A 21681-nucleotide genomic window follows, 5' to 3' on the forward strand; every position below is an offset into this window, starting at 1 on the left:
CGACTATATAGAACAGGCCACAACTGATTAGATCATGGACACACAAATCAAGACCACTCGCCAACAGAAGATCCAACTGTATCGGGTTGTCAATGTTGGCCAACTCCTGCACTAACGCAAGTGCTCACTAGGGACCAGGTTCAGCAGAAGTTTCCCCATCGCATGGAGACACTCAACACAATGGGGACCATTGCTTCCTAAGGGGGGAGGATTGATCCAGGTGGACCCTCACCAATGTTTCTTTTAGTTTCCTTAATTGTAGCACAATTTACTATTTTTAGCAGTTTTTTAGGTCTTGAACTTCCGGAGTCATTTTGAGGCCCTAAACGACGTTATTTTTTGGAAAACAGGCAAAACCACAACCTTCGGCAAGGGTTTGCAGTCGAAAGTTGTAGTCCTTAGATAGATCTTTCTAACGAGGTATCGTACATATCAAACGGAGATTGTATGCCAAAGTTACGGCCCCGAGAAGTTGATGTACCAATTTACCCCAATGAGGCCCACAGACTTTTTGCGCTTCATCTCCTAGGGTTAGGTTTTTTGGATGTTTAGGGTTTTTTATTGTTTCTCAATAATAAATAGGCCTTTGAGCCTCATTGTAACACAATTCAAAAGGCATGTAGACACCACATCTCTTCTCAAAGATAACCTACCATCGCCTGAATTAGTTTATTTCCATTTTGCATGTAACAGTTTTCAGTACTTTGTTATTAATGAATTAAAGTTTTGTTTTCGTTGTAGCTTTGTGTTTCTATTTATGTCTGTATTTCATTTCATTCCTGCATAAATTCGGATCAAATGAAGAGGCACGCTTTCGACTAGTTGATCTTCTATTTATATGAAGCATTCAACCTCCTTCACCAACACAACGATTTGGATCTTTCTATACAAGGAACTCAAACTTCTATGAGGCAAAGAAGTTGATCTGAGGTAGAAAAGAAGTTGATCTGAGGCGGAGAAGAAGTCACCTCTGAGGCAGAGTTTTGTCTATCTCAAGGACGAATTTTTGAGATGATGAAGACCGAATTTCAGAGGTATGTTGCAAGACCGAAATCTCTTATGCAAGTTGCAGGACTGAAATTCCTGAGGCAGCCTGTAGGACAAAAATTTCTGAGGCAAGGAGTAGGACCAAATTTTTTACGTTAGGTTGTATGACCAAATTTCTTGGATACAGTAGCAGGCCAAATTTCTACCTTAGCAGACCTAATCAAATCAATCTCAATGGACAAGCTTATGACTTGATTAGGAGGCAGTGGACTAGGTTTGACCAAGCATTCTTAATGACTAGATGATCTAAGTGTGTCTCTTGTTGAACTAACAAATTTCTCTAAGGAAAAGGTTTTTGGGTTTTTCCCCCGTGTGGGTTTTCCTAGGGTAAACGTTTGTGTTCTTTTTTTTGGATGTCTCTTTATGATCTTAATGTCTATTGTTGAATATATTTTGTTACTTTATTATGAAATTGAATGAAAGAAAGGTTAAACTAAGAAATCATATGAAGTAATTATCATTTTAGAAGGTCAATGAAAAATCAACATGGTATCAGAGCGTCGATGAAAGAGCAGCCTTAAAAAGAAGCCTAGATCTACCCTGTGCCAATGATCTGAGCTAAAGAAGCCCCAGTCCAAATTTGGTTCTAAAAAGATGAAGACTATTTGATAAAAGGCCAAGATATATCCCTTTTATTTAAACCTAGATAACTCTATTTGAAGTTCTAAGTTTGAATTGCAGGAGGCCGAAAGGCCACAAGAATAATCTCAAACCGAAAGCCTCAGAAGGTCGAAAGGCCTCAGGAGTAATCTCAAGCAAGGATCTAAACTGTTCCAAAAAGGTGACCAAACCTCAAGAGTTGTCTATAGAATTTCGACTTTGAAGGAGATCACTGAAGTCACCTGTAATGAACATTGGATAAATTTTGTTAAAGGAGGAATGTTGTCACCTTCAAGCAAACTAGGGGATTGGACAATGAATGGAGTTGCCAGAGGAATATTTTAAATGTCGTTAATGAATCTATTCCTCAATGATTCACAAGGGAGGCAGACCTGCTTCCTCCCAGGCAACAATACCAAAAATGTTACCACTCAATTTAGCAAGGGTCCTAGCAGGGGTTCCTAAGGGACTATTCCTAGATCAAGTGGCAACAATGGGACAAGGACCCATTGTCACCTTAGTCATTGTCCCCTGCTCTTTACGGACTCTCATTGATGGGAGGAGTCTCAGTATGACGGAAATCACTAATGAATGAAAAATCAATGAGAGAATAGGTAGTGATTTCTAGAGCTCATTCACAAGAGAGACTCAAATGATAGGGTTTGATTGCTTTCGAAGCAAGTTGTTGGGCTCTCCAAGAAAGCCTCAATGTAGGCCTAGATCTAGGATTAGAGATATCACGTGATAAGGGATGTCCCAAACCTAAGATTCCTAAGGGAAGAAGGTTTCTATGTGGCCTTGTGAGATAATGAATGATGAAAATATGGGACCACAAAGAAGCCCGAGAGGACCAAAGCAAAGCCTAGGGTTTTAGGTGAAACTTCAAACAAAAGGTCTAGACCAAGCAAGGGAAAAGAAGGGATCAAAACAAGTGAACTTCCTTTGAGTTTTCTAGCAAAATAGATCCCTTTGAAGGACGCTAACCTAGAAGGACGAAGGTATAAACGATTTGGGAGCTAGGGCTTTGTGTATCTCACAAATCGACCATGGGATTGACTTGAAACTTGGAGGGCATGTAGAGGATACCCCAGCGCAGCTCCTTACCAACTCGTTGATCAAACCAATGGCTAGAATGGAAATCGTTCGATGCCCTAGGAAGGTCATCAAGGGTTAGGGTATGAAAATTTAAGGAGAAGAATTTATGGTGATCACCAAGGACTTGTAGACCAGTGCCTTGCAAATTGAGGAGAATGGAGTCAAAGTGACTTTGATTTAGGATTTTCGCTCTATCAAGGAGCCTTATTGCAACTTCGCATGCCCTAGAGAAGCAGCTACAAGGCAGCAACAAGGATTTATACTTCGTGGTGCAAGTTAATGGAGTTTCAAGGTGTAAAGACCTAGCCCACCCCTAGGAATAGTTCGATCTCCTTGTCAAGATGAGTAATGTATACAACGAGCCAAGATTACAATGTGTTTACAAATTTTGAATCAACAATTAAGGCACAAAAATAATCTAGCATAGCGTTCCACACATTAGACAAATTACATGAAAAATTTCGGATAAAAGAAGCATTTACATGACAAGAAGATTATATCCATCCATTAGACTTGCAAAAATGAAGCTCCAAGACAAAAGCAAATATCCAAACATCAAACTACATCAATTAATCTCCAATTCGTCCATCAAATTGCAGGTCCGAGTTCTTTTTCCAACGAGATACAAATCCAAGAGATTATGAGGAATGAAATGAAATGAACCTCTCATCAATATATATGATCCTCTAAGGGATTCGACTTGCTTAATTAGGCCTAATGATGCCCCTAATAATAAAATAATGTACAAATAACAACCCTTTCGTGACAAGCCCACCAAACGGTTCAGTAATATGAAAAATAAGCCTCTCAAGAGGGCCAAAATGTTAAACAAGTAGCTAGGAGGGCCATTGGGAGGCCAAATGGAGTCCAACATGTGCCAAAATGAACAAAAAGGCTCCAAAAATAATGATGAAGGGGGTGGCCCCTTGATCTCCAAGCAAATGACTTGTGGTGCTCCAAAGTGGTTGTGGGGGCACAAAAACATCCTCATGGGTCTCCAACTGAATCAAATAAGAATGTATCCCATCTGTAAGGGCTGGAATAATGATGCAACCCTCCCTTTGTCTCCCATGGTGAGACACAACCCCATCTAGGCCCTGGATGAACTGCCAAGTGTGTGGTGCAAGTGTGTGGTCGGTTGGGCAAGGTGGTCCAGGTGCATCATCATCATCAAATAAGTGGAACAAGAGAGAGCAATCAATGGATTTGAATGATCCCATGGCATGGCTATGTAGTACAGCAAATCATTGGTGTAATTGAGCAAATCAGCTTGCAAGTCATGGAACCAAGGGGGCACTTCATAGTGGCATGCCCTTCCATAATGGGCTTTAGAGTGTACAGGTGCCCCCAAGTTCAAGAAGGAGGTTAATCCAGGACCCTATTAAGTGGTTTCAACCTCTAAGTGAGTGATAGGTCCATGGTACATCTGTCATATGGCAGGTGTCACGTGATATAATAATGGAACGGAGTGGGGCATCGGGAAAGGCTCTAAGCCACATGCCATGGTACAAGGGTAGTTATGATGAGGAGAGAGAAATCGTGGTACATGAGTTACCCTAGCCTTTGATTTTTCACCCTTCTTCATATGCCCTTTGTCTTTTATTGATTTTTCTTTTATAACTGCTTGGGTCTCCAGGGAATGAGAGCATGATGTGAATGATATAGCAGTGAATACCCGCTTTAAGTATGGGCATTTCATCGCCTACCAATGGTTGGGACAATCATGGGTTCCTTAGTGATGTAGGGGACCAATATCAAGGCCCTAGAAACCAAGGTGATGGCCATGACGATATGTAGTAGAGCTCATGTTGGCTTTTGCCCAAGTGCTAAATTTGTATGTCCTGACCATCTTTTGTATTTTATGGTACATTTCCTATTGAAAGTGGCCAAATTATGCTTTTTATTTTCTTTTTACCTGCATCATCCTATGGGGCATCATTTGATGCCCGACCAAAGTGTGGACAAGGGGAGGGGGAGGCCAACTCCTTGTGGACCCAATGGACAAATGTGGGCCCGGATGGGAAATCTGTGAAAGGGGGTTATAATTAGCGGAGGGGAGTGATGTATTTGATGTCGAGAAGAGGGACCACGCAACCACAATCGAGATTTCCCAATGGAGTGCCACTCCTAAAGCTAATAGCCAATAAGGGAGACCCCACAGGACTAGGATACAACGTTAACCATCAAGTTGGACAAAGGGGACAAGAGTACAAACCAAGCCCATTCTTTCCGCTGAATCCCCCCACTAATCTAGGCCCAGAAGTGTCCATGATAAGTAAGCAAAAATACCCAACTACATAATAAAATCCATATCTACATGGTTGGAAGACCCACCTTCAAACACACGATCATGACAGATGGGCGAAGGTGCATAATGGTTGGCTCAAGTGGCAAACATGGTGGCACATTGAGCTATCTAGGGTTGCAAGGGGCTGTTGATTGTCAGCTGAAGACAATATAAATGAAAATTTTCTCCTATGGGTATCACCCAGAAGCGGTGGGTAACAGAACTATCAGCCCCCTCTTAATTCTTGTTTCTTTGCAAAAAGCCACAAGTTCTCTAGAAGTATATTCTCCACCATTATCTGATCTTAGAGTTTTGATCTTCTTTTCTATCAAATTTTCTACTCCTACCTTGAACTCTCGGAACTTCTCAAATATTTCATCCTTAGACTTTACGAGGTATATCCAAGTCTTTTTGGAGTGATCATCAATAAATGTTACATAGTATTGATGACCACCAAGTGACTTCTCTGCAATAGGTCCACAAACATCGAAGTGTATGAGATCCAAAATTTCCTTAGATCTTGTGTCACTACTAGTAAAAGGTTTCTTCACATTCTTGCCAAGAGCACATGAACATCCCTTGCAGACTCTTTCATACTCTTCTTTCAATTGAGGTATACCAGTAACCATTTGATTCAATGACAGCAATATCTTGTAATGGAGGTGACCATACTTTCTATGTCATAATTCACAAGGGTTGATATCTAAATGTATTAGAGATTGGGAAGGAGTTAGAAGTCTATACAACCTCCCCTCACTTAATCTCGGCTGTTGATTCGTCAACAGGAAAAGTATAAGAGGAGACTTGAGGGTCAGTTGGAGACACACCAAGTGATCAAAGAATTCTATTTTCTTGGGCGAGGTTTGCTGAGGAAATCGAGTTAGTGATCAGAGTTACAGTGAGGGGCAGTTCAACAAGGGATTTTCATCTGAGGCTGAAGAATACATAGCAGAGAGGCAGCGTACTACCGGGAGAGACAGCGCAGGCCCTAGAAGGGCTGACGCAAAGGCTGAAGAACTGACGCAGAGAACGCAGAAGGCTGACATAGGTGACGCAGAAGCCATAGAGGTTGATGATGGGCCTCAAAGGCAGCGCTGGTGAGATTTTGTGGGGCAGATTGGGAGCAGATCAGCAGATTCTTAGTCGGGAGAGGGTGACACAGTTCCACAGCAGTGCTTGGAGTAGCTTTCACTGTTCAGCATAGGGAATAACCGAAGTCGCTGTGGGGTTTGATCATCCAGTTGCTGATTTGTCGAAATATCTGTCTCTGGATAGAGGTAATACTGCCAAGGATATTTTTTGTTGGGGTGAGCCATTTCTGGCACCCTAGTTGTATTCACGAAATCTGCTTAATAATACAAACCCTCTATATGCTACACCGGTTTTCCCGAATTGGGTTTTTCTAGGGACGATTGTCCAAAAATAACGATGTCCCTTGTGTTATTGTCTCAGTTTATTTCAGTGCATGATCTGTATGTTTGTGAAGGTTGCAACAGTGTTTACTTTGATGTTTATGCAATTAAATAACTTGTTAATGTAAAGAACAAGTAGGAGATTGTAAACTAGTAATTGCAGTAGTGGTTTCTAATGTGTTAGATTCAGGAATTTTCACATGGTATCAGAGCCAGGTTGCAGATCATAGGCGACTGAAGACACCAACCAAGAAATCTGAGAATTTGCAGCAGAGAAGTAGCTGTCCCGAGAGACAGCATTGTTCCAGAGCTGAAGAGGAAAGAGGAGGATTGAAGCAATGTAAAGAGTGTGATGCTGAGCAAGGAGAAAGGCCAACACAAAGGCAGAGGGCAGATCAGGATCACGAAGATCCACGTCATCTTTCTGAGCCAGGAAGGATTAACGCAGTTGGCCAGGAGGAACAGATTCAGCCCACGCAAAGATTTTGCAAAGCCTGAAGGGCTCAGATTCTTCGAGTTGCCAGGGCTAAGGGAGCTGTGCAAGTTTTGCTTTGAAGAGCTGGTGGGACACTGGTTCTGTCGGTACAAAACAGTGTCTAAGGAGGTTGAACCAAGGTAGAGGGAAGCACTACCTCAACAAATTTCTAGCCAAGAAATCTAGATCCGGGTTGCAGCGACAAAGGAGGATTGGAGAGGAGTGATTCGACGATTGGCCGGAGGATTTCTGAGAGGGAAATCGGGACTCAGGGAGTCCAGGGAAGAGGAGCAGAGATGGCAGTGAACGGATTGAGGGATCGGGACAAATTGGACGGGGCTTCCAATTTTGTCATCTGGAAGGCCAAGATCCTGGCAATCCTGGATAAACATGCATCAAGGACTATGCATTGAAAGTAGTAGATGTCCCAGTTGACGCTAATGCAGCTGAGAAGTATGAGGAGGCCTAGGCAAAGGCAAAATGCATGATCTTAGATGGGGTCAAGGATCATGTCATACCACATATTGCTGAGAAGAAAACAACAAAGGAGATGTGGGACACCCTGACCACCTTATACCAGGGATCTTCTGTGCAGCGAAATATGTTATTGGAGAATCACCTGAGGTCATATCAAATGCAGAAAGGAGAGGAGATAGATCCCTTTCTTCTCAGATTGCAAAGGATTCACGACCAAATTACTTCCATGGGGTCTACTCCAGATGCAGAGTTCTTAATGAGCACTGCCTTGAATGCAGTATCTGAGGAGTGGGAGACATTTGTCCAAAGCATTTTGGGTAGAACAACTCTCCCTAGTTGGGAGGAGATGTGGGCATCTCTTCGACAAGAAGAGCTCAGAAGATTGACCAAGGCAGGGAGTAGTGGTAAGGGAGTTCGAATCAAGGAGGAGGAGGAGGATGCAGCACTCGCATCAGCAGGACATCAAGGGCTATAGAAAAGGAAGAAGAAAGACATCTCCAAGGTCAAGTGCTTCAAAGGCTACTCCAGCAAAGGTGGAGAAGGATGTCGAGACTGATGACGATTGTGCCATGAGTGCTCATGCGCGTCTAGAGAAAAGGTGGGGTGATCTGGAGTTGTAGTCGAGAGGACTACATGCGGGGGCAGGATCCTGGAGGTGCCCAAACTCTTGGATCACATATGGCTACAGGAGCCCTTAATAGCAGTAGCATGATGACAAGTGGCGGGTGGAGCAAGGTGTGATGGAGCAACACTAGCAGAGCTAGAGTGCCGAAATCTGAGGCAGCACAGTGGAGGTTGCAACAGTGCGAGAGGCACAAAGGTGTTTGCAATAATGCAGTGGCAACAGAGGGAGCACAGGATAGCAGATGAGGTAGCTTCAGCATCACGAGGCTTCCAGACTGACCAGGTTGTCAGTGATTGGGTGAATTCAGTTACTTACTTCTCGATAACTGAGTTGCAGTTCAGTACTTAGTAGTGGCAGTGCTATGGGCAGCATGGGCAGCATTTTTGAGAGGGAGTTGTAGTACAGATGTAGCAGTGGCAATGTTAGTGTCATGGGAAGCAGTAGGGAGGCAGCAGTGCAGTGGATGTGGGGCAGTAGGCCAAGCATCAGCACAGAGGACCAATGCGGAGGATCAGTGTGATGCTTCTATGGTGAAGCATTGCTAGAGCACATTCCTCGCTAAGAGGGAGTGTTGATTTTGGGTAGCATCAGATGTGCTCTAGCCTTGAAAATTGGTGGAGAGGCTAAGGCACATGAGATCTCCAAGACCCAGAAATCGTTTGGAGAAATTCCACCCAAATGAGGAGTTATTAAAATAATTAATATTTTTAATGGGTTCCTAAGTCTAAACTTAGGAAAATAAAAATATTAATGTGTATTAATAAAATATGGGTGAGAAAGTTCTAAGTGACGAGGATCAAGCTAGTTCTAATCTTAGCCGTTGATTAGGGACTTAATCTCGGCTGTTGATTCATCAACATGAAAAGTATAAGAGGATGCTTGAGAGTCAATTGGAGATACACCAAGTGATCAAAGAATTCGATTTTTTGGGGCGAGGTTTGCTAAGGAAATCGAGTTAGTGATCAGAGTTGCAGTAAGGGGTAGTTCAGCAAGGGATTTTCGTCCGAGGCTGAAGATACATAACAGAGAGGCAGCGCAGTGCCTGGAGAGACAGCGCAAGCCCTAGAAGGGCTACGCAAAGGCCAAAGAATTAATGCAGAGGACGCAGAAGGCACGCAAGTGACATAGGTGACGCAAAATCCATAGAGGCTGATGCTGGACCTCAGAGGCAGCACTAATGAGATTCTGTGGGGAAGACTGGGAGCAGATCAGTAGATCACGAGCTGGGAGAGGGTGACGCAACTCCTGAAGGAGTGATGCAGTTCTAGAGCAGTGCTTGGAGTAGCTTTCACTGTCCAGCATAAGGAATAGCCAGAGTCGCTGTGGGGTTTGATCATCGAGTTGTTGATTTGCTGGAATATCCGTCTCTGGATAGAGTTACTACTGCCAAGGATATTCTCCGTTGGGGAGCCATTTCTGGCACCCTAGTTGTATTCATGAAATCTGCTTAATAATACAAATCCTCTATATGTTGCACTAGTTTTCCCGAATTGGGTTTTTCCAAGGGCGATTGTCCAAAAATAATGGTGTCCCTTGTGTTATTGTTTCGATTTATTTCAGTGCATGATCTGTATATTTGTGAAGGTTGCAATAGTGTTTACTTCGATGTTTATGCAATTAAATAAATTGTTAATGTAAAGAACAAGTAGGAGATTATAAACCAGTAATTGCAGTAGTGGTTTATGATGTGTTAGATTCAAGAATTTTCACACCTTGGAGCTCCATTGTCGAGTACCCATGTATTATCATCTTCAAATGAACCTGTAAGAGCGGAATAAAAACTTCCATCCATGACTTTTCTAGATAGCTTGGTGTTGAACTTGATGATGCAACTTTTGATAGATTCAAGGAGACTCCTAAGAGTCTTGAGACCTTCCTTCATGTATCTTGTCATTGAAGAGAGAGAGAGAGAAGATAGTTGCTTCAAGAATGTCTTCAAACAATAATGCCAACAAAATGTGACCCTCAAGTTGTCATTACTTCACTTTAGCTTTGATACCATGTTGAGAAGTCAATATGTTCATAGATTAGGGTTAATTCCTCTTACTTGATAATTACTTGAGAATGTTTGTTGGGTCTTAATTCTTTTTATTATGTCTTCTTCATCAAGCAATTAGCCAAATATAAAGCGCATGAGGATCACAAAATGACAAAGAACACAAAGATGTAGGCTCCAAACAAGTCAAATTTCTAAGTCTGGATAGCCCAAACTTTGTGTCATATGTTGAATTTCCACGACCTTGGGTCTAGGTTGGAGTCTTAACATCACTGACGCTACCAAACCAAGAATCTCAACCATAAACTACTTTGCACAGCTTGATGTAGGAAAGTGTTCCCTCTGCGGACAGGGGCAACCCCTCTAGCCCTTGAGTGGGTCTAGTCACAGCAAAGACAAAGCAGCAATTGATTCCCTTAAATAGTCATCGTTGGAGGCCTACCTCAAACCGGTGGTTGATGAAGTTCCGTTGCACTGCTTCAGCTTCCGTTTCCTTCTCCTCAGTGAGCAATCAACTTGAAACACCACAAGAAAACAACAGAGCACGTAACCGAGAACAATAATGATCCATTTATTCATAAAGTCAAGAAATCATGAGCTATCAAGTAAATTGCATACAAGACATAGGAAATCATCATTGATTGTATTAATAATAAATCAAGAGCAAAGCTTACAACCAAGTCTTGATGTCGCAAGCCTTCTCAGAGGGTCCAGCCAGTATATTTCTTCAAGCATTCACTCTTCAAAGATGGGTCTCCCAAACAAACAGTATCTCTCTCTCACTCACAAGCTTCAATACAAAGTTAAGAGCACTCCACAACCTCTTACAAACTATTAGCAATCCCACACTTGTCACACTCACACCAAAGCTATCTATCAAACTCAAAAGCACTAGCAGCACTGCCCAACCAAAAGAACTAGCAAATCATAGCAAAGGTGAGTGCTTTTATAGGAGAAGGAGTCTCCATGAAATGAGGGAGAAAGAGCTCATCCTCAAGGAAGGTAGCACAAAAGACGGAACTACCATTCCAGAGGTGGAAGGGCGACCCAAACTAACCCAACAACCAGGTCTAGAGACATCCAGAAGGCTGACTGTTGGAACAAATTCGCCCAATCTGGATCGTCGCTAGCCATAAACTAAGTCTCCGCAACAGCATCGCTAGGAGGCAATGCACACAGACCCATCGTCACTATATATAGCTCATAACCTCGCGCCGGGTCTAGAAATCCGACCGTCGCGGGAAACAGATGTACACCTGTGACAGAGTCGCGATGAGACCATTTATGACATGGGATCGTCACATATATTAAGGATTTACTCGCGACGAGGCAGAAACTTAGGGAATGAGGGTCAATTTGCAGCATCAGAGAGCATTTGCTTAATCTTTTTATACCAGTAGGAAGACATGAACATGTTTATTTGACACATGACACAGCAGAGGGACTAAAATGAGGACAGTGACAAATTACTGTGTAACAACAGCGGAATAAAATAGCAGTAAATCACACATGCACAGAATATAGACAACTTTTTACAGTTTTCAACCCAACTTCGTTATATTAATCCAACTGATATAATATAACAGTCTAGGGCTTCTGTACCAGGGATAATGGCCCGCATACATCCACTAGTACAAGATACAAACTAGGGCTTGGTGTCGGTCCATCGACAACCAATCTACCCTCAACAAGATACTCTGACCATCTAGTTGATGTAAACAACTCTCTCAGCTCCCCTCGGTCATAGCCTGTACCTTGCAGGTCCTTTGACTCTCGATCTGCAGCTCCTACCTCTATCAATGCTCCAATTCCATCTAGCCACTGAATCTCGATTGTCAATTTGCTCTCTAGTAGTGCCTTAGTCCATCAAGGCCACAACACATCGAGACTCTTGTTGGGTTGTTCACAGCTCCACTTGTGAAAAACTATCGACTGCCCATTGTTGCTCCTCAAGCTCAGCCACTCCGGGACTTCAACCCACTATGGTCTTCTTGTGTTGCACCGATGAAGACCAACATAGGGCACAGAGGGTTGCCACCTATCACTGCAAGATGTCCATCTCCTACAACGAACACGGGATAGGAGGATTGCCCATCTTCTGTTGTAGATGTCCTTCTCCACACACAAGTCTCAAGCTCCACAAAATGCTCCTGGTTGATCCGACCCTTGAGATCATCAACTGCCTCTCTTGCAACCACCTTTGCCCATCAAGGTGTTGTTCACTGGGCTCCAACTTGGACACTATCTCGTTGTCCTCAGCAAACCATAAGTGCCCAATCTCATCCACACTTGGTCTTCTCTCACGCTACCCTCCAATATTCCACGAGAGACCAAGTCCACATTGTAGCATCTACACCTAGTTAGGGAATCCCCACACCTAGGAGACCCTTACAAACTTCACCAATCTGCCCTTTGCTCTACAATAGAGGATCTATTACACAAATCAGGGCACCAATCATGTCCTCACCTAGGACATCTATCCAATTGTCATACAAGAGTCCATCTACAACTCTCCTTGTTGTTGTCCTCTTGTCTCTCATCTGATGTGCCTGTTGTCACCTTAACTGCTTGGTAGATTTCCCAACAGTCCATGTGGGCTCCTCCAAACAACTCCTAAGGTTTCCTCAAGCTGCCCATCAAGCTTATCCAGGCACTGGTCAAACTCTTTGACCCAACATCCCTCCAAAAAAACTGTTGTAACGATGTTTGCACTTTGTTGTTCGTGACACTTGGTTAGGGCACTTGATGCAACCCTAAATTCCCCCACAGTCACTCTAACAACCTCCTTCTAACTGTGGCCTAGGCAAGGAAGGCTCCTCTTCATGCATGTTGTTGTTTTGGGCACGTTACAGCCCAAGAACCCTCCACGTTGCCCTGTTTTGGGAGGCTAGTCCTGCGGCCTACCTCAATTGGTTGCGGTCCTCTAACAGCCCACCAAAACAGTCTTTCCTCACTGCGGTTTTAGCCTTCAAACAACCTACAAACAGCAGTGTCTTGCTCACAAGGAGCTTAGCCTAACACCATGCCTTCTTGGCCCTCAAAACAGTAGACTCAAATAGCCCATAGACATTCTGCACCAGCCTCCTCATTCGGCCTCCATGGCAGACTTCGGACCCTCCTCCACGTGGTCTAGGGCCTCTCCTTTGTTGCGACTAGGGTTGATTTAAGAGCTCCTTTTCCTTGAAATGATGTTGCACAAATGGATGACTAAAACACATCAATTCACCCTCTTTTTATAGCCAAATGAGGGGCTCCACGAATTAGTGAAGAGACACATCTATTGGCCAAATTTTACTTCAAGCCTACATGACTTGAAAACCAATAATTACTTGAAACTTCAAAAATTAATTTCTCCACTTCTACAACTCGGAATTCGATGATTCTCGAAGCGTTGGATTCTCCTTTCTGCCCTCTATCGTCTCATGCCATCATATGTAGAAATATGCTTCTAGAATTACCCCAAACACGATTGGGTGCAAAACCCCATACTTGGGTTCCAAGCCTACTTGTGGCACTTGGACCTCCAACCCTCAAACACTAGGGCTTGGAGTGCCTCCCAAGCTACACAAAAATCAACATCATAAAAGGCCAAATTTCGATATCATAAAAGGGCTGAAATTTTGGCAGAGGTTTGTTGCTCCACAAGGCCGAAGATCGATGCTCCAAAATGCCATAGACTATGGCTCCTTAGGGCCAAAAATAGATGCTCCACATGGGCAAAGACTGATGCTCCATGAGTCCAAAAATTGATGTTTCACAGGGCCAAAAACTGATGCTCCACAGTTCCGAAAATATCAGAAGGCAAGGTTTGATCTAGGCCTGAAACTTCCACAAAAGGGTCGAGTTCAGGACAGCAAAAAGGGAGTCAAAATCTTCTCAAAAAGAAGCAATAAAAGGGGTCAAAATCTAGCAGAAAATGTCTTCAAAAACTGAACAGAGATTTACCAACAAACTTTGATCCAAACTAGAGATAACAATCACAAATTCTTTCTTTTCCTTGCCTCTAAATTCATGAGTTATGAACTTGTCTTTTCTACCTCAGGTCTGAACTCCTTGTCATTCTTGGCTAAGATGGATGAGCAAATGGAGGAGCCATTAAGTCTATTTATACTAATTCGTCCATGTATGAATCGACATGTCTTTTGGAGAGGGGTTGACTTATGTTCATGTAGACCAACTTGACTTAAGAGACAAAATATGGTTTTTCTAACTTGTAAAATCTAATTCTCTTCAACTAGGAGGAATTAGGAGGATAAATACTTGTTGGAAAGGGCTTGATGTCCTCTAGAAGCCTAAGTAATTATCTTCTTGAACCGGTGTTTCCTTTGACATCAATAACAAATATTCTTCCAACAGGAATCTTAGCAATAATATTGTATGCATTACCCACTACAAAATTTGTATGACAATCCCATAAGTGAATCTTTCAACTAGATCTCCTCATTGACTTTGCTCCCTCACAAAAATGATAGCTAGGGTTTGAAACCTAGGGTTTATATCACCTTTACTCCTTGATAGGGTTTAGTATTTTTCTCCTAAGTTAGGAATCCCATAGACTCCATTACCCAAGGTCAAGGCACTGGCCTTGGTCACATTGGTGATCACACCTCAATTTAAGGGAAGTCGCTAACTAGACTTGGGGCATCAATTTCAACTCGGGTTGACCACGTTGCCTAGTGTAGGAATTCAACACTTGTTTGCCAGGTATTTTCTTAAAAATCAATCATTCATCTTTTAGTCTTTAGAATCTAGATTCTATATTTTAAAATACATAATCATCATCATGAATTCAACATAAACAAATCATCATCATCAATTCATAGAAATATTGTTTAGTATCACCGAATATAATGTAAATTTAATCATTGTAAATAACAGCATCTACACATTATAAATTGCACTGTATTCCAGTAGCTACAACAGGAGATGCTCTGAAATTCATAGAAAGAAGTAAGCTGGATTTATTTATTCACAACCTAAGATCATATGACCAAGAATCAAGATGCCACAATTTAAGCAATTAAGTATTGTGAAGTATGATACTAGTAAAGAAATGCTAAGAAATTTAACCTAATGCAAAGAAACTGCTTCCACCAGCCAACTTTGTGGGTAACAACTTTCCTTCTTGATTTCATAGATACCTTATGAGTTTCCATTCCAAATTCCAGGTTTCCATCCTTTAGATCTGGCATTGTTGAAAACTTGTTGGCAAATACCTCTATCATGTCATGAATCCTTTTTCAAGATAAATGTTCACTTTCAGATGAGCTGTAATCAGTGGATATAAGGTCTGCAAAGAATTCAGCTGCATTTACATGCTCTAGACAAACAAACCTGGAATATATTCTTGCAATAAAGTGCCTAGAACATTGGAAACTTGGAAAACTGGAAACCTAGAAACATATCCATATTTTCTGGAAACGTATCCAAATTTTCTGGAAACGTATCAAATTTTCTTGAAACTCCTTTGAAACGTTTCCAATCTCAGGCTGGCCATTTCCAAAAAAGTGAAACGTGGCAGAAATGTTTCCATGCAGTTTCCAAACCGTTTCATACATGTTTCCATATCCAAAACACAGAACGGCGTTTCCGGGAGTTGGGGGCAGTGTTTCTGGTAACTTAGGCTGTAAGAGATCTGAAATTTTAACATCCCATGAGCCCAATGATATATAGCCACTAGTTTTGCTTTCCAACCCTTGACAAATCTCATAAACCAAACCTTTCCTTGGCTGGAATGAAATCTGGAAAAAGTTAGTGCAATAAATCATAATTTTCAGCTAATTCTTTATGCCATAAACTTGCCACTTGCTGGCTGTAAGAGATTTGAAATTTTATATCAGATCTGATAATGCCTTTAACATCTCATGAACCCAACGATATATACGCACTAGTCTTACTTTCCAACCCCTGACAAATCTCATCAACCAAACCTTGTCTTGGCTGGAAAGAAATCTGGAAAAAGTTAGTTCGATCAATCATAATTTTCAGCTCATTCTTTACGCCATAAACCTGACACTTGCTGGCTGAAAGAGATCTGAAATATTATATCAACCTATTAATCATCTTAGATCTCTCGATTATACCTAAAAGACTCCTTTTGGTAGCCCCCAAAAATCCGCATTGCATTGTTATCCTTTGGAATATTAAAAATACTGTTAAAATCAAACAACTGGTTTATTTTAGGAGTTTTCATTAGATAATTGTTAAGCGTATAAAATCTGGACATTTACATCAGCAATTTATACCAATATCCAGATTTAGATTGAACCTAAGAAATCCATCACTCACATATATCATAGGTTCAATTCGTTTCACATTAGATTTGGAATCAAACTTCAATAACAACAACAAAGCAGATCAACACCAATTCATTCAAACCCTTAAAACTATCTTCATCCATCAAAGACTTGGTTGTCTAGGGATTTCCCCCTTGTGTCGGCAATTAAGCCAAACTAACGTGCAGGAGTGGGTCATTGAGTTGACAGTAAATGACCCATCCAACTTGCCTTTGGGTCCATACCTAGTGACTTTGGACTTTGGCACCTTTTTTGTGTATCTAAATGCTAACAATACCCATACAGGATACATATCCCAGTCATATCCTCACTCTGTCCAATTCATGTCTGTACTATATAGTATATATGGACAAGGATAGATTCAGAGAGTGTGAGGGAAGGGTTAACCAGTAACTGAGTCAAACATTATCAAATCTAAATCAAATATGGCTGCTTAGTTGTCATTTCGAATAGAGGTTGGACCAGGTCAAGTCACTCAATTGTCAAGTCAAATCAATGTCAACTTTGTTGCTTAATCACCAAGTCTAGACGATGCTAGCTTGCATAAGGAGATGACAAATCCATATTTTTGTCAACCATGGGACAGATCATCAATTCAATCACAAAGGACTTGGTTACAATTTCAAAGGGAAATTTAAGATGTCCTAGAGGATATACATCTATATTTATCTAATTATGCACTAGAACAAAGCGGCCACTACCATGTCAGTCAAAACAATTAATTCCATCCTCATATTGTATATTACTTCAATTATTCATGAGAAAAAAGACAAAAGAGCATATGTTGAAGGTTGGAATTAATTAAAAGAAACAAAGAACCACTGTTAGACTGTATATAAACTTTAAGATGTATAGCAGCCAAAATTTCCAGATCATTAAATTAATGCTATGTGATGCTTGAATTTACTCTGTTCCACCAATGTTTCACGCTGCAAGGTTGGAGGAGCAGAATTGGAGGGATTGATAGTAGTAGAACGGAATTCATCTAGACCAATTTCCTGCTCCAGTGTGTTCTTGAACTCCCTTGATACTTCCTGTATAAACAAAGCCCACCAAATGCAACAAGAACACATAAAAATATGGGAACAAAGATAATCATCTGAAGGGCACCTCAGAAATGGCAATTTAAATATTGATCTCTCTCTATTTTTTTCTAACACCATGAACTGCAGAGCTCAATTGGAATTTCACAAACACATTAAATGACCATAAAGGACTAGATTATGCTTAATCAAGATAAACATTAATAGATGCAAGCTGTTACAAACCTGAAGCTCTTTTATTGTGGGTTGAAATGCCCGGAGAGATTTTCCAAGTGTTCGAGCAACCTGTAACGTCACGGTAAATACTCTGTGCATGAAAATCAATATAATACATAATACATAATGAAACTATGAAACAAACACTGACCCATCGTCTTCTCAAAAACAACAGTTTACCCTGTGAATAGCAACATTAAATTTTAGTACTACAAAAGCTCTGAGATGATAGTTATCAGCTGTAAGGAACTTCTCCAGATTTTTATATTACAATACAAGTAAGTATGTGGACCATACTCAAGACTGTCATGATATAACCACAGTCACGGATACAGATTTTCCTTGGCTGCTGAGCATTTCCTCTGATGCATGTGATATTGATAATTGGAGAGATGAGGATAAAACAGGCTCATCTCAAGGGCTGCTAGGTAGAGAATCAATCAGATATGTTGGCTGCGACATGCAATATTGTATTAGGAGCCTGGAGATGATCCTTTTGGGTCAATGATCATGTTATCACAAAATATGGCACCTTAGTGCAAAGCCTTTCACAAGGAACCAAACAAGTGTAACATGGAAGTGTTACCATTGTCACCTGGGTAATCAACTCCCTCTCTTCAGTGAAGGACAGATCCAACACAAGGGATGCTTTCCTAGTAGCTTCAAGGAATCCTCAGGCAAGATGGAATCAAGCCTAAGGCTTCCTATATTAACTACTCAATACCACCACTTAAACGTAAACATTCAAGGTAAGGAATACGGTTGTTGATTAAGATAATTTCCAGATTTTAGTATAAGAGGTTTCTAAGACAATTTCAGATGTTTATCAAGTTGATATAGGTCAAAGAGGAAACCCCAAACGCTACAAGTAAAGAAAAAGTTATAGTTGTTACAAAACTTGCAATCAAGATAGTATATTTCAGCAACACAAGTAGTTATTACAGCAGCAAACAAATCAGACCTTGAACAAGATAAGTAATAATAAAAAGTAGGACAGAAACAAGAATTAAACTAGGGTTTAATTAACATTCAAATTCTGAAATAGAAAGAGCATATAACAGCCCTGAAATGAAAGATGTCCTAAAGGACCTAAAGGAATTGACGGAAACCACCAAGATGCATCAGCATAAAGCACTGGTAATCATAGTATGACGAGTTTACTCATATTTTGGTCCAGTTTAGCTTTGCCCAGGCCGTTAAGTAGAACAAACCATTAATTCTTGCTGAACATTTCTGGCAAGGTTGAGTCCAGACTGACAGAAGGAAGGTTTACTCCGGGCAAGTTTTGGCCTTTATTCCAATCTTCTTCTGTGAAGGGCAAGACAGCATCCTTGAAAAATAAGACTCCTGCTAATGCTCTTCCACTGATGTAAATCTCATTATTATTTCATAGTGAATAAAAAATTAGCATCTCCATAATACAAATATATATGTGAAAATTCTATCACTGCAGCAACTGATTTACTTTTCCTACTTATTTCACCATAAGTTATTCATGAAATTACTACAATAAACATTAAAATAAATACTGCCACAGATATCACATCGTAATACAGAAACAAACATATGCACAAGAATCAACGCATTGATACAGTTATTTTGGACTAATGTCCCCAGAAAAACCCAATGTGGGAAAACCGGTGCAGCAAGGGAGGATTTTATTATTCAGCAATTTTCTAGTACAACAGGGTGCCAAACTGGCTTACCCACAGATAGACAAATTTTCCAGCACTTCTTCTGAACCCAGCGTCAGCCCTACTGACCTCTACGTGACCTGAAACCCTCTGCGTCAGCCTGTTGAGACTCTGCGTAGCCTCTCTGGCCTTCTGCATCACTCCTGCAGCCTCTGCGTGGATGACGCAGGCCCTGCTGGCTCTACGCAGTCTCTACTGCCTCTGCGTGGCTCCTTCTGGCCCTGCGTCTACCTTTTCTTCCTCTATGTTGATCTCCCGTCTCTTTGTTCCGTACTTGCTGCCTCCTGACTGCTCTCCAGACCACTGGTTCAATTTCTCAGCTAACCCCGCTCCAGAAATTGAACTGACTAGTCTCCCTCAGTGTGTTCTCCAAGTGACCCTCAAGCCTCCTCTTATACTTTTCTTGTTGACAAATCAACGGCCGAGATTAAGTCCCTAATCAACGGCTAAGATTAGATCTAGTTTGATCCATGACTTTTGGACCATTCTAACACAGTTTTATATTAATACACATTAATATTTTATTTTCCCTAAGTTTAGACTTAGGGACTCCATTAAAAATATTAATTATTTTAATATCTCCCAAATTGTTTAGAATCTACCCAAACCTTTTCTGGGTATTGGAGATCTCATGTGCCTTAGCCTCTCCTCCAATTCTCGTGGCTAGAGCACATCCGATTCTACCCCAAATCAACACTCCCTATTAGCGAGGACTGTGCTCTAGTAATACTCCTCACTAAGTATCACTCTGATCATCTAGCATCGGTCCCTGTGCTAATGCTAAGCCTCCCTGCCCAACATCCTCTGCACTGCTGCATCCTGTATTGCTGCCCATGACTCTGCTACTGCCACTGCTGCATCTGTACAACAGCTCCCTCTGCATCTGTGTTGTTACTGGTCCTTTCTACCAACACTACATCCGCATTGCAACTCCCTCTCATCTGTGTTGTTGCTGGTCCTTTCTCCCAACACTGCATCTGCACTACAACTCCCTTTTCACACTCATTTCTACTTCTGAAAGGGGTTCTTTACCATCCCCATATTTTCACTGAAGTAGTCAAATTTTGACTTTCTAAGGGCCTTGGTGAGGATATCTGCCACCTGTTCTCCTGTAGGAGTGTAGCTCAACTGTACAACTCCTCGTTCGACACAGTCTCTGGCAAAGTGACACCAGATATCAATATGCTTTGACCTATCGTGAAACACTGGATTCTCAAAGAGTTTGCTGCAACTCTAGTTATCACACATGATCCTGGTCGCCTCCATATTTCTTCTGAATAGGTTCACCAGCAGTTTTCTAAGCCATATGGCCTGACACAAAGTTGCGCTTGCTGCCATACATTCTACCTCAGATGAGCTCAGAGCCACGGACTTCTATTTCCTACTACACCAGGAGGTCATTCCTGATCCAATGTTGAAACAGTACACAAAGGTACTTTTCCAATCCACTGAACTTCCTGCCCAATCTGCATCAATAAATCCACTCAACCTGATATCCTTCCCCTTGGTGTATAAGAGCCCATAATCAACTGTTCCCTGTAAATACCTGAGAACGTGTTTGGCTACTGCCCAGTGTGCCCTCTTTGGTTCCACCATGAACTGACTGAGGGTGTTGACAGCGTAGCAAATATCTGGCCTGGTATTGACCAGATACATCAGGGACCCTATGAGCTGCCGGTATAGGGTGGGATCGACATCCTTGTCTTCTGATGCATCAATCTTCTTCCAGTTGGTGATCATTGGCATAGCCATAGGTCTACAGTCTCCCATCCCAAACCTTTTCAAGATTTCTGTAGCATACCTCCCTTGCCCAAGGAAGATTTCTCCTTTTTGCTGCCAAACTTCCAACCCTAGGAAGTAGTGCATTTGTCCCAGATCCTTCATATCGAACTCGGTGGCTAGATTCTTCTTGGAATCCTCAATGAGTCTGGATGATCCTATCAGAAAGAGATCATCCACATATAATACTAAGATAAGCGACTCGTTCTCTACAACCAAATAGTAGAGATTCGGATCCGCGTCACTCTTGACAAACCCCATCTTTTGCAAGTAGCCATCTATTCGACCATAACACGCTCTCGATGCCTGCTTCAGCCCATACAAGGCTTTCTTCAGTCTACATACATGAGACTTCTTCTCATGAGTTTCAAAGCCCTCTGGTTGTTCAATGTATACCTCTTCTTCTATTACCCCATTTAGAAATGTCGTCTTGACATCCATCTGATGGATCTCCCATCCCATCTGGGCTGCAAGAGATATCACGGTCATAATAGATGTATACCTAGCTACCAGGGTGAAGGTCTCCTCATAGTCAATCCCTTCCTTTTGAGCATAACCCTTAGCCACAAACCTGGCCTTGTATTTCTGAACACTACCGTCCGCAGCATATTTGAACTTGTAGATCCATCTTGAACCTAC

General features: G+C 41.7%; 1 protein-coding gene across 2 annotated transcripts in view; it reads right to left on the reverse strand.

The window, feature by feature from the left end:
• The window catches only part of HCF106 (Bacterial sec-independent translocation protein mttA/Hcf106), a 155588-nt gene that overhangs the window by 115424 nt on the left and 18483 nt on the right, over positions 1-21681 (reverse strand). For both annotated transcript variants that reach the window (XM_089440989.1, XM_089440988.1), the window contains exons 3-4: positions 17579-17638; positions 17218-17344 (exon numbers count right to left, since the gene is read on the reverse strand). In XM_089440989.1, the coding sequence (XP_089297115.1) occupies positions 17218-17344; positions 17579-17638 (187 nt within the window). The remainder of the gene's footprint in view (positions 1-17217; positions 17345-17578; positions 17639-21681) is intronic.

Source organism: Pinus tabuliformis, chromosome 9 (assembly GCF_031772625.1).
Source record: "Pinus tabuliformis cultivar Carrire ecotype Pingquan chromosome 9, CPIR1, whole genome shotgun sequence".
NCBI lineage: Eukaryota > Viridiplantae > Streptophyta > Pinopsida > Pinales > Pinaceae > Pinus > Pinus tabuliformis.